The sequence below is a fragment of the Mustela nigripes genome, chromosome 6 (assembly GCF_022355385.1).
Source record: "Mustela nigripes isolate SB6536 chromosome 6, MUSNIG.SB6536, whole genome shotgun sequence".
Classification (NCBI taxonomy): domain Eukaryota; kingdom Metazoa; phylum Chordata; class Mammalia; order Carnivora; family Mustelidae; genus Mustela; species Mustela nigripes.
The window spans coordinates 24721476-24737035 of record NC_081562.1 but is presented as its reverse complement, the minus strand read 5'-3'; the positions used below and the strand labels follow the sequence as shown (position 1 = coordinate 24737035).

General features: G+C 43.4%; 1 protein-coding gene across 2 annotated transcripts in view; it reads right to left on the bottom strand.

Annotated features, from left to right (window-relative positions):
• NTN4 (netrin 4) overlaps positions 1-15127 on the bottom strand; it is a 113578-nt gene extending 98451 nt beyond the window's left edge. For both annotated transcript variants that reach the window (XM_059402321.1, XM_059402323.1), the window contains exons 1-2: positions 15044-15127; positions 11686-12215 (exon numbers count right to left, since the gene is read on the bottom strand). In XM_059402321.1, coding sequence (XP_059258304.1) covers positions 11686-12215; positions 15044-15098 — 585 coding nt within the window. In that variant the 5' untranslated portion in view covers positions 15099-15127. The remainder of the gene's footprint in view (positions 1-11685; positions 12216-15043) is intronic.
• Positions 15128-15560: the final 433 nt, after the last annotated feature.

The window sequence follows — 15560 nt, the reverse complement described above, 5'->3', positions numbered from 1 at the left end:
ATGCCACAGTAAGAAATGTCGACTATGTGGCAGGGGAACTGGGGAGTAAGCAGAGAAGTGACATTCTGGATTTTGAAGAAGCCCCTTGAGTGTGGCATAGAGAATAGATCATAGAGCAAGCATGACCGAACAATGAGAACATTCAGAAGAATACTGCCATAATGAGTATAAGTGACAAATAACGGTGGCTTGCGCCAGGACGGTTGTATATGATGGAGAGAAGCAAGCATACTCAAAACAGACCCCAGGGGCAGAACTGGATAGGACCTGGTAAACAACTGCCACTGGCTGAGGGAGAGAAAGGAATTGAGAATGAATCTCAGCTTTTGCCTTGATGGGCTGTTCTGGGTTAGCCTGTGATGCCATTCCCACAACTTTTTATTTTCTCAGTGAGGTAGGAGGCAAGTTCTTTAGCTGAAAACAAGACGAAGTGGGGTGGTGGTGAGGAGGGGTCTGAGGGAGGTGAGAGAAGCTCTTGAAGACTTGCTACAGGAATGAAAGAGGGCTGAAGAAAAAAGGATTTCCAGGGAAGTTTGAGGGCCAGATTAGACTGGAAAACATAAATTCATAGCAGTGTCCCTCAGCACAATTGTGTCTTAAATTTTTCACAGCAGAGTTCAGCTGTCTAGCTGAAGGAGCAAGAAGGTGGACAGTAGACCAAGAATGTGATGGGAACACAAGGGGGAAATGGAGTTGCGAGAAGCGACTCAAGATTCCAGAGAGAAAATCATGGGGGCAGGCTTGGTGTCATGTTCCTTTTCACAGACAGGTTCATATTTTGAGCCAGAGAAGAGATAAAAGAAGTGGTCTGATGTGGAAAAACTAGATGCCTTGAGGAAAGAAATGAAAATTTCAAAGAAAAATGGCCATAAGTAACACATTGGAGTGGATAACGCACGTGGGGAGGAAAGGAGTTGGGAAGAGGGAGCTGACAGTTACCTTGTGATTTGGGGTTTTTTGTTGTTGTTGTTTTTGTAAACTATACCTCCTCACTACACTCCACCCAAAGGAACCCCAGTGGGCTTACATTCTCCTGCACTTTGATAATCATCATGGAGGAAGCTACTGTTACACAGGGGTGAGTGTTGCCCCCCTTTGGGTGTGTCAGGGTAGGAAGCAACAAAGATAAGGGTTCTTGGGGAGTGCCTGGTTCTTCCAATAGATCATTGGTTTGAAATGTCCTTCATTGACCTTTGCTTTCATATGGAGATAAAGACAGAGGTCACATGAGAGAAATATAGCATCGATTACAAGAGAAATTAGAAAACCTCAAAGACCTCTGAAGGCTCAGATCGGCTAGAATAAAGAGAAACCATAGTCCTTAATGGAGATTAAACAGTATAAGAGAGTGACTACATTTTCTCCAATCTAATTTTAAATGTAGAAGCCCTTTTCAGTGGCAGCCAAAAGATACAGTGTTAGCACAGATGAACATGATGTCACGTAGAAAGCATGGGAATATTTTGCACAATTATTTTATTGTTTTAGGAACTGTAATTATAAGTGTAAAGTAATATCAGCAAACACAGCTGATGCCTGAAAAGGCTTCTGTTCCTCTATCATTTGCAGGAAGGTTAGGAAGAGAAGAGAAACATGATGTAGAAAGAAGGTTGGTGTTTTTTGTTTGTTCCTTAACAAGACAAACAATCCAGGAAAAGAGTTTATTTGTTCCTTAGAGATACAGAAAGATCTCTATGCAGAATGCATGGCACGTTCTACCATGATCTCCAAATGTTGGCTTTCTCTTCCTCTCCTAGGCAAAATAATTAAACATCAATACAGTGGGCATTAATTAAAATATTAATAACACATTTTAAAAATTGTGACAGTGTACTTAAATGGGATTAACCATATAGTTCCTGTGCCTTAGGTCACTGCCTGTCATCGCATTCTACAAATCAAATTTCACAACACACTAAGCTGGAAAAAATGTGTACAATGCTACATTTTAGTTTCCGGTACTGTGATGGCTTAGGGGCACTCAAAAATAATTTTTTATAATCATTCTAAAAAATTGCTCCTGCAGCTGCAATTTTGAGTCAGAAGAGGGTAAAGAGTGGGATAGGTCAAGATGAAATGGAATACGAGGCCCTTAAAATCTGAAGGTCACTAAAATCAACTTTTCCCTTCCGTACTCTTCCCTTTCCGTTTTCCATCCTCTGTCCGAATCCAGTCAGCACTTTCTCTTTTCCCTATGCGTTCTGGTCTTTTGGTGACCTAAAGCTGCAGCCCCTATGCCTTCCTTCACATTTGTCATTTGAGAATTTGCACTGACCATCCTGACTGTGGAAAGGCAATGTTATTCGATGGATGCTGTTTCTTAACCATCGGACCCCCCAGACTGGCAAGACTGGTTTTCATATAAGCCTTGGGATTTGCAAGAGTGTTTTTTGTTTGTTTGTTTTATTTTTTAGTAATGGCAGCATGACTGGACGGAGTTTGATCCTCCCCGGACTCAGTTTTTGGACTTTCCTCTTTTCCATGTATATCCACTCCCTGATAATCTCATCCAGTTTCAGGGTTTTCAATATCACCTCTACACGGATGACTCCCAAATTTATCTATGTACTACTGACCTCTCCTCTGAACTCTACACTCACAGATCTAGCTGCCTACTTGGTATCTCCACTCCTATGTCTCATAGGCAACTCACACTTGGCGTGTCCAGTAATGAGCTCTTGGCATTCCTCTCCAAATCCCTTCCCTAGAGTCTTCTCCACCTGAGTAAATGGCCAGTCCATTCTTCCAGGTGATCAGACTAAAAGCATCCTTACTTCTCTCTTTCTCTCACACACTCCATCCCACCTGTCCGCAGATGCTGTTCGATCTTTCCACAGAATTGATCTCAAACTCAACTACCTTTCACCGTCTCCACTGCTCTCCTTTGTCCGTGGGCTGTGAGAGCTCGCCAGAATTATCACAATAGCATGCTAGCCAGTCTCCCAGCTTCCCTCTTTGTTTTTTTCTTAATATATAAGCCAAAGTGATCCTATGAAAAAGAAATTCATCATTTCTTCCCTCTCCTTAAAACCTCCAATGAGTTCCAAGCTCATCCATGGTAAAATGATCTTATAATAACAACTTATAATACTTTATAGTCCAAATTGGGACTACTTGGCGAATGAAAGGGGATTCTAGAAATAATTAACAGGCTTTAACTGATCTGAGTGTAAATTTGGGCTATCCTGACACCTACTCTGAGGCACCACCCTCTAAATATCTCTCTGACCTCTGACCTCTGACCTCACGGACTATGCTGTACCTCCATCCCTCTGTTTCATCATCAGCCTCCTCTCTGTCCTGGTGACATCAGACATACTTCCTTGGGGCCTTTGCTCTTTCCTTATATGTCCACTGCTCACTTCTGCTTTCCTTCAAGTCCTTATTCAAAAGTTCCAGTGAGTTCTTTCCCTGGGAGTTCTTTCTAAACACTAAAAATCTCCTCTCCACTTTCTAGCCCCTTCCCCTGCTTTATTTTTTCCCTTACACTTACCACTGTCTTTTTTTTTTTTTTTTTAGATTTATTTATTTACTTATTTGACAGACAGAGATCACAAGTAGGCAGAGAGGAAGGCAGAGAGATGGAGAAGCAGGCTCCCTGCTGAGTAGAGAGCCCGATGTGGGACTCTATCCCAGGACCCTGAGATCATGACCCGAGCCGAAGGCAGAGGCCTAACCCACTGAGCCACCCAGGCGCCCCCACTTACCACTGTCTAACATTGAATATATTTTATCTTGTTTAGCATCTTACATTTAGAATGTAAGCTCAGGGGTAGGAATTTTTTTATTTTTTGCTCTGTATCTCTAAAATAGTGGTTGGCATATAGGAGATGCTTTATAAAGAATTATAGAAAGAATAAATGAATCATGACTACTTCGAAAAGCTTAGCACTTAGTAGTAGATGTGTAATATCCAACATAATTAATAAACATTCATATGATTCAGTATGATTGAATTCAATAAATGTATTTTGGACAGTTATGCCTTGCAGAGATCTGTGCCAGGTACAGAGGCTGGGGGCTAGGAGCCACAGGGCACACACAAGGGTAGATGCGACAGAGTTCCTCAAGAAGTGAACGCTATAGGAGTAGAAGAGGTAGGGGATGTGATATGGTTATGTGCGAGTGACAGAGTACATGGGGGTGCAGAGGAGGGAGAGGGTTGTATTTACTGAGTTTTCAGACACTTCTGATTCTGTTCAGAAGCAGTAACTTCTGGGACGCCTGGGTGGCTCAGTGGGTTAAAGCCTCTGCCTTCTGCTCAGGTCATGATCCCAGGGTCCTGGGATTGAGCCCCGCATCGGGCTCTCTGCTTGGCAGGGAGCCTGCTTCTTCCTCTCTCTCTCTGCCTGCCTCTCTGCCTACTTGTGATCTGTCAAATAAATAAATACAAAAAATCTTAAAAAAAAAAAAAAAGAAGCAGTAACTTCTGTATTCTCTGTCATGATTCATTTTCCTCATCTTCCTAAGCCCTCAATCCCTATCACCACCATTCTGGTTTCTAGGGTTCTCCATGCCATGGTAGGAAGCGCCTCTTCTATGCCCAGATATACCTGACCTGCGGTGCCTGCTCCTTGTCTGCTCTTCAATGTCTGGCCTTAATTTTTCAAGGTGAATCATTCGTGCTAACTCGGCATTTTATAATCTGATTTCTCAAAGTTTCCAGAATATTTTAACAAAATATTAGCAAAGTTAAACCATCTAATTGAACAAAGGCAAAGCAAACAGATGCTAACAGACTTTTTTTTTTTTTAAATAGCTAGAAAGGAGGTATTTTTGGAGGAAGAGTCTATTCTTTGATACCAATAAATCGAAGTTTATTGATTTGATCTCTGGGTTGGTTCTAATTTTTATGTAGCTTCTTTAAGTAATTTTAATTAACAACTGCCTTGTGGATTTTTTTTTAAACTAAAGGCATTTTTGTTTTTTCCCTGAAGAACACTGTTATAAATTTCTGGCCCCACTCCTGCAGGAAAGGAGTATCCCAGGGTGTGGCTAATCGAAACACTCTAAACAAATATATACAACATTTTATTTTCAAGGAAGTTCAACAAAATTATACCTAGGAATATGCTTCAAAGCAAAACATTAATACACTGGATGAATAACTTGGTAAGAAAAATGACTTCAAGCAGCTACTAGCTAGTTGACTTTTTAAAAAAAAAATTTAGTTATAATAAAACCTAATCATGTAAATAATTTAAAGGCAAACTAATAATCCCTGCTCTGGCGTGGGTTGGCTCATTTCTTATTTGAGTCTGACCAAGTTACTCTGACTCACTAAGTCTCAGTTTCTTTTTCTGTAGAATAGGGTTACTACTGGACCTGAGCTATCAGGATTCTCATGCAAGTAAGGGGTATGGTGCACTCTACAGAATGCCTGCCACATGGGTATTCGCTGCCCCCATGACTCATGGTGTTGCTACTGCAAAAATCGGCACAAGCAGGTTTCAGTGATTAAGAAAACACAAGGAGCTAACCAAAGAGGAGTGTTTAGAAAGTATTCCAACTCATGTATTACATTATCTTTTCAGCTAAAAGTCTAACTATTGCTTAGCATATTGCAAATGTAAATACCTGCAAAAACCTGATTAAGTAATTAATCATTTTCTGCACACTTGTGCCAGTGACTTTACCACAAGGTATTAAAATGTAATCTTTTCTGGGCCAAAGAGACATCCTTCAAAGAGACAAATGATTACTCAGATTTTGAAAGGCATGTTATTTGCACAACATATCTGGGAATTAATCATACACTATCTCATATTATTTAATAAATTAGCCACCCCAAGGATCATGTTTAAATTCTGACCCAGTAGATTGTAAGGACAGTAAAAGAAAGGAATGTATATCTTTTTCGTATCTTTCACACCACCTGACTTGAGACAAAGGAATTTCAAACTATTATAGTGGAAATAGCACTGGGCTACAAGTTAGGAAACACGGATTTCAGCTGAGTAATTACAGACAAGTCATTTAACTCCCTTTAGCCTTCAGATTACTCATCAGTCATGTGTTTTTCCATCGATGACATGTAGGTTCCTTTTCAAATGCTCTCATTCTAAGAAACACTTGCAAGAGGGATTTTTCACAATGTTTGTCATTATAATACACAACTTTATTTTTCCATATCTACAGGCTGAAGACATGGGACCCTTAATTACAGATTTTGTTCACTCAGAATAACTTGCCAGGAACTCAGAATTCTCGACTATTCCATCGAGCACGAATCTTTCCATCTGTTTAGAAACAGCAAGCCCTCCTTGCTAGCACTCCCCATCCTCCACCTTGTTCTCTTTTCCTTTCTTTTTATTCTTATTTATTTCTTTTAATTTAATTTAATTTAATTTGGTCCTTATCACACTCTGACATACTCTATATTTTACTTAAGTGTTGGTTTTCTGTTCTCCCTTTAACCCCCTCCCCCAGAACCTAAGCCTCATGGGAACGGGGACTTCTGTCGTTTTGATTCGCCACCATATCCCCAGCACCTGGAATGGCATCAGACACCTAAAAGCCCCAAAAGTATTTGATGAACAAATGAATGAATAAACGTAATTTAAGGTCCTTCATTAGCTGCCTTTCCCCAACCACAGCTTATCTCATATTTTTACCAGTTCAACTTCTCTATGTTAACCAGGGTTTCTGAATCTTATCCCCCTCCCAGAGGCTTATATTCGTTTTCCCCCTCTGTGTCATCTAAGGATGTGCTCTTCCTTGTCATTTTCTCTCATCTGTTCATGCTCATTTATTCAGCTACAGATTTACTGGATGCCTACTGTGACCCCAGCAATGTGCTTCCATGCTGGGAATACAGAGGCAAATAAAGCCGGCACGATCCTTCCCTGGTGCTTCATTTGAGACCAGCCTTCTTCTGTTCTTGGCTTCTCTGTGCCACTGCCTCCCTTTGAATGTTTTATATTCATAGTGCCCTAGAGGGGGGAAAAAGTCTGTGTGGTTTGGTTGGTTGCTATCCAATTTTGAATAGAGCTTTTCTAGCAGTAAGTTATAGAGCAAGAGGCAGCAATGCTTGCTTCTGAGATGATGACTCCATCACTCTAGAGGTGCCTTGAGGTCACTGGAACATTGCTGTCTCCTGAACAGTGACGACTGAAACTCCCTTTGAAAGAAGCCTCACTGTGCAGAGCCTGAAATGATTTGCTGTAACTCTTCACTTCCCTCTGTTTTCTGTACCCAGAGGGGGTCTGACAGTGCTTCTCTGAATCCCCCCAAAGCTGATCGAACCTCTTACCTTTAGCTTCAAAGCTATTACTACCCACTGCTCCAGCGAAGTAGAAGATGAGGCCCCCAACAGGCATAGAGCTTTGATGTCAAACCATGACAAGCACCAGGCCTCTCTGTGCCTTTTTAAAAATTACTGAGATATATGTGAAAATTGAGAAGTATGTATATTTAAGGAGTATGATTTGACGATCTGACGTACACATGCATTGTGAAATAATCACCATGATCAAGTTAATTAACGTACCCATCACCTCAGTTACCACTTTCTTTGTATATGTATGGTGAGAATCTTGAAATGCCCTCTTAGTAAATTACACAAGTAATTTAGTAAATTACACAATTACACAATTACCAACACACAAGGAAATGTTGGTAAGTATAGTCACATCGCTGTACACTAAAATTTATTCATTATAAACTCACTAGAATTTACTCATCATCTCCAGAATTTATTCGTCTTGCATAACTGAAACTTGGTCCCCCTTGAACAACATCTCTCCCATCTGTCCTTCTACTCGAATTTGGGGAGCCTTAACACCTCCATCCCAGCATTTTCCAACTTGTAATCTGGGGATCCCTGGGGTTCTGAAAGCTAGTAATTGGAGTTCTGCAAAAAGAGGGTTCCACTGGGTAAATAAGTTTGGGAATGTCACATCCTATATTTCCCACTTGGGAACACAGGTCACATAATGAGAACGTTCATGTATTTACAGGTGTTCATTTTGCTAAACCCACTCAGTGTTTTCCAATCTAGTTTGGTCATGGAACCTTTTATGCCCAGAACACCACTGATACTCAGAGGACACTCCTGCTCAGGAGAAAGCTGTTTGGCATCACCTTTTTCACATTCATGTCACATACAAATGAGTAACAAATGATTGTGACAGAGTGAGCAAGAAGAGATATACGCAGACATCTCTCTGCAAGCAGTTCTTTCGGGGTCAATAATGACAAGAGAACATAGTTTTGTGGGACAAACACTAGACTTACAGTTAGAAGACCCATGATTTAGTCCTACTTTTGCCATAGAACTAACTAATGCAATGTTGTTGGGTAAGTCGCTTCACCTCTGAGCCTTGGTTTCCTGTCCTGCAAAGACACATGCAGGAGAACCATTCATTGTAAATGCTGACCAGTTTAGGAAGTTGTTGTATAGCATATTTAATCTTGATTTAACTTGATTTAAAAAGTATTCTTCTGGGAGGCTTTTGAGGATTGTATTGTTTTTAAAAAAGATTTTATATATTTATTTGAGAGAGAGCGCATGTGCAAGTGGGGAGGAGAGGGAGAAGCAGGCTCCCGATGAGCAGGGAGCCCCATGCAGGACGCTGGGATCATGACCTGAGTTGAAGGTAGACACTTAACTGATTGAGCCACCCAGGCACCCCACTGGGGCCCATATTTTTGAAAGTCCTCTTTCAGATGTCTGGTGCCTTCAACTCTGAAGATAGAGGTATCTGATTTCTTAGACATGAAGCTGCAGGTCTCTCTAAGGCCCTAAAAGCCCAAAGAAGTATTTTGGAATGAATAATGGAAACAAATTAAGTCTGGGATATAGTTATTTTAGCCTGAGTAGTAGGATAATACTTAGAAAAGTCCTAAGAAGTCTTATATTGAATGGAGAAAGATAGAGGTCTGTAATAGTATAAGTAAGCAACAAATGAAATTTGAGATGACTTATTTGACCCTAGGGGAATTGGCTTATTTTTTCTGACCAGTCAGTTTCCAAAGATGGAGACTGGGGATAGAGTGTTGTCCTGCAAAATTAATCTGTAGTTCAGCACTAACTTATATTTCACAGCAACACAGGAGACATAGGTAGTAAACACCTCCAGGGAGGTGTCCTCTGAACCTTATGTTTGAGGAAGACTCTCTTCTACTTTCCAACTCAGGAGGGAAAGATTCACTCCCAAACCCGTGCTCTGAAGGGAAGAAATTCTATGATGGTTTACTGTATGCTCGTAAAAATACTTGAGAGGGAACCATATGGCTCTTGATTTTTTTTCTTGCCATTGAATTTGAACTCTACTCAAACAAACTGGATATAAAAGGTAACTAAAACTGGTTATAAAAAGCAAAATATCTAACACAAATTTTAGTCTCTCTGTGCTTGAAATTTGATATAATAAGCACTGATGACAGTAAGTAGTTGGGCTTTAAAGAAGATAAGATTTTGCTTCCACTCTGAGTTAAATAAATGTTACTTTAGTTATCTCTAAGTAATTGCTGGGCCATTGTAATGCATTCAATGTGGTATTTGCTAAGCAAGCACGCCTGCCATCTGGTTACTGAAAGACTGTATTTTTGCTACTTCATAGATACACATGGCCCAGTAGCACTGAGATGTAGGGAACCGATATGAGCGTGTGGATCAATTCCAAAGCAATTTGAGAGTTCAAGCCATTCCCTTGTTTGTAACACAAAGTGTTCTCCACATAAGAAAACAATGAGTCCAACTTATCCGTCTCTTTCCTATCCTGGTATCTTTTAAAAACGTCCATCGTGACACGGTGCACATGGGTTTACAATATGAAGCCAACTTTATTATTTACTTAAGATGTATTTATTTATTTGAGAGAAAGAGAGAGAGAGAGCATGAGCAAGAGGGCAGGGGGGGAAAGAAGAGAATCTCAGGCACACACACACACCCCACCCCCACGTAGGGCTCCGTCTCGTGACCCTCATGGCTCACGACCTGAGCCAAAACCAAGTCGGATGTTTAACTGACTGAGCCACCCAGGTGCCAACTTTAGAGACCAAGAAGAAGAAGTAGGAAAAGTCATCTGTTGGCTGTTTGTGCCACTCCCACTTGGTTCCCATGCCAGCGGCACTGTGCCCGGTCCACAGACAGCACACAGAAGAAGGAGCTGGGTAACATGGCTAAAGTCCATATGTGACTTTGGTAGCAGGGGGAAGAAGTTCCCGACCAGCTTCTTCACTAGGCCGTTCGCAAGCACCCCTCTCCCCAAACCAAAGGCAGAATTAGTGGCACTGACTATAGTGCCTAATACATAGCAGGGGCTCCTAAGTGTTTCCTAAGTACAATCATCTGGGAAGCTGGAGAATAGTAATACAAAGGACAGCTAGGACTACTAGAAGGGAGCTTATCTTGGTCTTTGTAGCTCTTGTATTATAGACATTGGACATATGCCTCACACATAGTCCAGGCTCTCCCAGCCTTGCTACTATTAACACAAGAGGCTAAGAATTCTTTGTTGGGGGTGGGAGTGGGAGTGAGACGACCGTCTTGTAGGAGTTTTAGCAGTTCCTGGCCTCCACCCACGAGATGCCCACAGCATCCCTCTTCTAGCAAAAATGTCTTCAGCCATTGCTAAATGTCCCCTGGGAGGGTCGAGGGGGTGGCAAAAGCACCCCTACTTGAGAACCACTTCTTTAGTCTGTGGGTTCAGGACACATGCCAGAATTAGAAAGATTATATTCTCTCTTCCCTTTTTTTCAGAACCAACATGTTTTAAACATGATTTTATTTTATTTGTTAAGTAAGCTTTACATCCAACATGGGGCTTGAACACATGACTCTGACTGAGTTCTGCCAACTAAGCCAGCCAGGCACCTGTCTGAAATCCATATTTCTTGATCTACATGATAGTATTTTACATTCTTAATCTGATTTCACTTAACTTAGTTTTCTCTAAATGTTTTCATAAGGCTATACAGGGGCTAGGGGGATTTTTTTTAGGTATATCCACATAAGTTAAAAAGACCTGTTTTCCCATGAGGGAAGGGGAAATATGAAACAAGGAGAAAACATTCCATACAGAAATTGGACTAGTAGCTAAGGAGGCTGTTTTGCAAAATGAGGTTGAGATGGTTTGGGGCCCAGGGTAGATAGAAGTCCCTAAACTGCAACTGTGAGTCCAAAAAGAACTTTTGTATCTTAAAAGACACTACCCTCATTTGTTTGCTATGCATTCTTGTAATCTTAACAATAAAACTCCACTGTTATACAAAAGTATCCTTCTGACAAACAGATTTTTTTTCTCCCTTGGCTTTAGTTTTATTTACTTCCTATTTATGTTAACAGTTTCAGGAAGATACCAGCATGCATGGACTCCAGGAACTGGCTGTCTCAGTAACTCCTGTTCCTTCAGAATTACAGTAAATAGTCTCACTAACTGAAGAAATCATTAGCTCTTTAAACCTCAAAGATAGAGTGATGATGCCACGTATCTACTCTTCCTAAAATTAAGAAAATTAAAACCTTAGAATTCCCAGCCAAACCCCGCCAGTGGACAACCTGCTTGAAATTGACTACACATCCATATCTAAGGGTGAGAAATAATTTATGACAAATAAAGCTCATGAAAAATTCTAATTTCATTCATGTTGCTACAAGCACACCTTCATGCTTTAAAAAAATGTGGGCTGGTAACATTTTTCTACCTTACTTACAGCGTGGAGTTAAACGCGTGCTCTTACCTCTCCTCCAGTGCACGGAAAAGGATTGGAGTATCTCGAAGTGCAAAGAGCTCCCTTCTTCACGACATCATCTTCCAGCCCAAATGTAGCTGAGCAGTTCGTGGCAAAGTACTTGTAAGGCTTCCATGTCTTCCCAAAGTCCTGGGACCGGTCCAGCACCATGGCCGCTGGCCTGGGGGACTTGAACACCATAATTAGATGAGTGAAGTAGAATTCAGCTTCCAGGTCTAACTGGATCTTTTCCCTGTGCACATCCTCAGCAGACTGCCACCATGTGCGGGGAAACCTGAACGATGAGTCTGCCATGGCGGCTGGCAGGTGAGCCAGGTGAGGCTGGGCGGCATTGCATTTGTCACATTTGGGCTGCCGACAAGTCAGATCAGCGTTCTCACTATAGGAGCAGTACAGTTCAGTGGCGTTCTGGCCACAGGTGGTGTCGGCCCAGAGTTTTCTCCCTAAAGCCAAGTTTCCCATCCTAGGGTTGCAGGCTTTTTCACAGCGGGAACTCACTCCAGCGACTCCACTCAGTCCTAGGAAAGGGAAAGCATATGTTATTCAAGACAAACCCATCTGGAAAGCTCTTCTGTCTTCAATGGTCAAGTTATCCCCAAAGAGCTCAAGACTTTCACTAAAGAGGAAATTCTATCAAATTGGAGCACAGAATACTGTCCTGCGTTTCCAGTGCGTTTGTCTATACGTGTGCAAGCCTGCACGTGTGTGCGTGTGCATTTCATGGTGATACACGATTCACATCAAGGGGGGAAAATCACACAGATAAAGGGTGAGAGGAAGGAAAAGGAAAACACTGGGGGAAAGATACTGGCCTGAACTTTTTAAGCACTTTGCTTAAAAAGTACATTCTAAACATCTAAACCTTCCCTATATTTGAAATACATGTTTGTTTTGAAGTATGACTTAAATAATCCCTAAAAACAATAATGTTTTTAAGATCATCAAATTTAGTCTTTCAGATATAATTTGAGTCCTTAGCATTATCTAACAGGCTTATTAGGATGCATTAAGGAGGAAATGTTTTATTCTATTATATTTTTAATCCAAAAATGTGACAGGACAAATTCCCTAGGAAAAGCAATACGAGATATTTCTCAATATACAGTGGGCTCTCACTTAGGGAGGCAAAATGAGAGACCTCTGGTGCTCAGATACATAATATCTATTTTTGATATTGAGTAAATATAACGAAGGAAGAAATCTCTAAACTGCTAAATGGCAGAAAAGCTTATTTGACATGCTCTCTGCCTCTTGAGGGCTTCTACCTATGACAGATTATATAGTAGTTGCCTGTTTGCTTAACAGGAGAATGTTTACAGTCTGGCAGCCACTAACAGCACCTTTAAACATTATCTGTGAACTAAAACACCTTCTTAAAGAAACATGTGCTTCCATCCAAACAAAGGTCCAACAGACTTTAATGTTTCAAAATGACTTAAGATGATAAACATTATCCTCTTATTAACATCTTGACTATGGATTTTAATCCTTTAATTTGGGTTTGTCAGGTTAATTATGAATACCTTAAGCAAAATCATCTATTTTAGAAGTTAAAACAGAGAAGGAAAGAAGGAAAAGGAAGTCAAACCCCAAATTCTGGCTAATTGAACGTTTCTGCTTCCTAAGAGAGAGCACCTCTGAACTGTTATCACTGGGCTGTTGGAGAAGCCAAATGACAGCTTAGACTAAAACAGAGACATTTCACACACTGACAATCACCAGCCCCACATAGCCTCTGCAACCAAAAGAAAGGGCTTCTTTAGGCACGGTTTTTTAAATGTCAAATTCAAAGTGCATTATGCCCAGACTCTTGTTTGCCGCTGTTCTGATTAGCGGCAGCAACAGTTGCTTGTGGCCAGGATCACCCAAACACACAGTGAGCTATGACTCACCTGCAAAGCATTTCAGGGAAAATCATATACTGCCCGTACAAGTATTTTTGACTTGAAACACTTGCCTTGTGATATTTATTTACAACCTCTTGATTGCTTGCATGTTTTTTTTTTGCCATAACATGGTTTGAAAAGGGAAAGATTTAATAAAATTCACTTTGTGGTTGGGGGGAGCATGCATAAAGGCAGGCAGGGGTGCATCCCTAAGAAGAATTAAAGTAAAATCTTAGACCTCTAATGGCTCCTTGGGGGAAAGTACTGGGTCGTTTTAAATGCCTTCAAAGTAGTAAATACAGAAAGGACTGGAGCCAGATAAATAATTGGTGGGCAAAATACTTGGAGCTCCGCAAAGAAGTGACTATCCAAGTCTAGCAAGGATGCTCCTGAATCTGGCTGATTGGGGTGAAGATTCTAAAACTTTGCTTTACTGTTTGCCAGCGTCTCTGGGGGGCAGAGTGGAAGAAGGGAAGGTACAGGGCGCCAATGTTCTCTGTCCACCAGTCCGTCCCTCCAGCCCACACCCCCCTTTCTAGAGCAAAGGAGAAACGTTTGAGAGATTGGATGCGTGAAGAGTCAGTCCCTCGCTTTCTTTCCCCCTCACACAGTGAGCTGCCCTTACCCCTGACTAGAAACCAGGTGACCTCAAGGGTTAGGGTTAGGGGAACAGAAGGGGGGCTCCCGAATTTAGAAACGGCGCGCTGGGAACGGGTGGCCAAGTGCAGCCTAGGAAAGCCTGGGTGGGAGCAGGAGGGAGAGAGCCTCTGACGACACCTTTGCCGGCCGTCCAGTTACCGAGACAGAGAGCAGACCCGCCCCCGACCTCCCACGGAGCCTCAGCCAGGGTACCAGTTCCCTAGGGGCGGCCAGCCAGCTAGTGCAAGCCAGGGTGATCACCACCTATCACCACCTCCCCGCCCGGGGTCTCACTGCGTTCCAGCCACTGCCGTGGAGAAAGGGCACACACACCCCACCCAGGTGTCCCTACCTGGTTCCCTAGTGCCCAGCATGAGGTGGGGGACTGCGGCGATCGCTCTCCACGAGAGAGCAGCCGCGGCCCACGCGCGCCCAGGGTCGCTGGGCCATCCCTCCCCATCATTCCTCAGGCCATGAAGTGCCGGGGGATGGCGAGCTTGGTCCTTTGTTCCCTCACAAAGTGGAAAAGCAGTTTTTCACAAGCTCAAAATGAGAAAGAAACCAAGGTCGTGGTATCTCCGGCAGGGCGCACCCAGGATATCGGGTTATCTAAGGGCATGTGCATCGCAGTTGCAAAAAAATCAATAGTATTTTAAACTGCAGAGACCCGGGGGAAAGAGGCGGAACATGGCCACTCATTTCATCCTCCGGAGCTGAGCTTAGCGCTCCCAGCCCGCACTCCCCTGCACCCCCGAGTCCCGAGGTAGGGAACAGAAAGAGCGAGGGAAAGGGGGTGGGGGCCCAGCAGCGTCACCACCCACCTGCGGCCACCGCGGAGCAGCCCCAGAGCAGCAGCAGCCGCGCGCAGCTCCCCATGGCCGGGAGGAGCCGGGAGGACCCGGGCCGGGCGGGTGCGGGAGGGAGCTGAGCCCTCTCGGTTGTGGGATGAAGCGCCAACAGTCCTCGGGAAGAACTGGGGCTCTTTATTTCTTCCCCCTCCTGGGGCGCCAAGCTCGGTCAGTGGGCGCCGGCTGCTGGGAGCCGCGGGCCGGGGCCGCGCCGGGCGGTGGGGTGACCCTCGCGCACCGGCCTGGAGGGGCCCGGGCACCTCAGGGGCGACGGGAGCCCCCGGACCATAGCCGGCCTGGCCGCGCAGCCCCTGCGGAGCGGTCCCGCGGGCTTCTCCGCCGCTAGCCCGGGGCTCAGCGCCCGCAGCAGCCGCTGAACTTTGCGAGACCTTTCACTTCCCGGCCGCCGCTGCCGCCGCTGCCTCCCGGGCGTCCTCCTCCGCTTTTACCACCTCCTCTCGCTGCCGCGTCTCGGTCCCGTCCTTCTCCA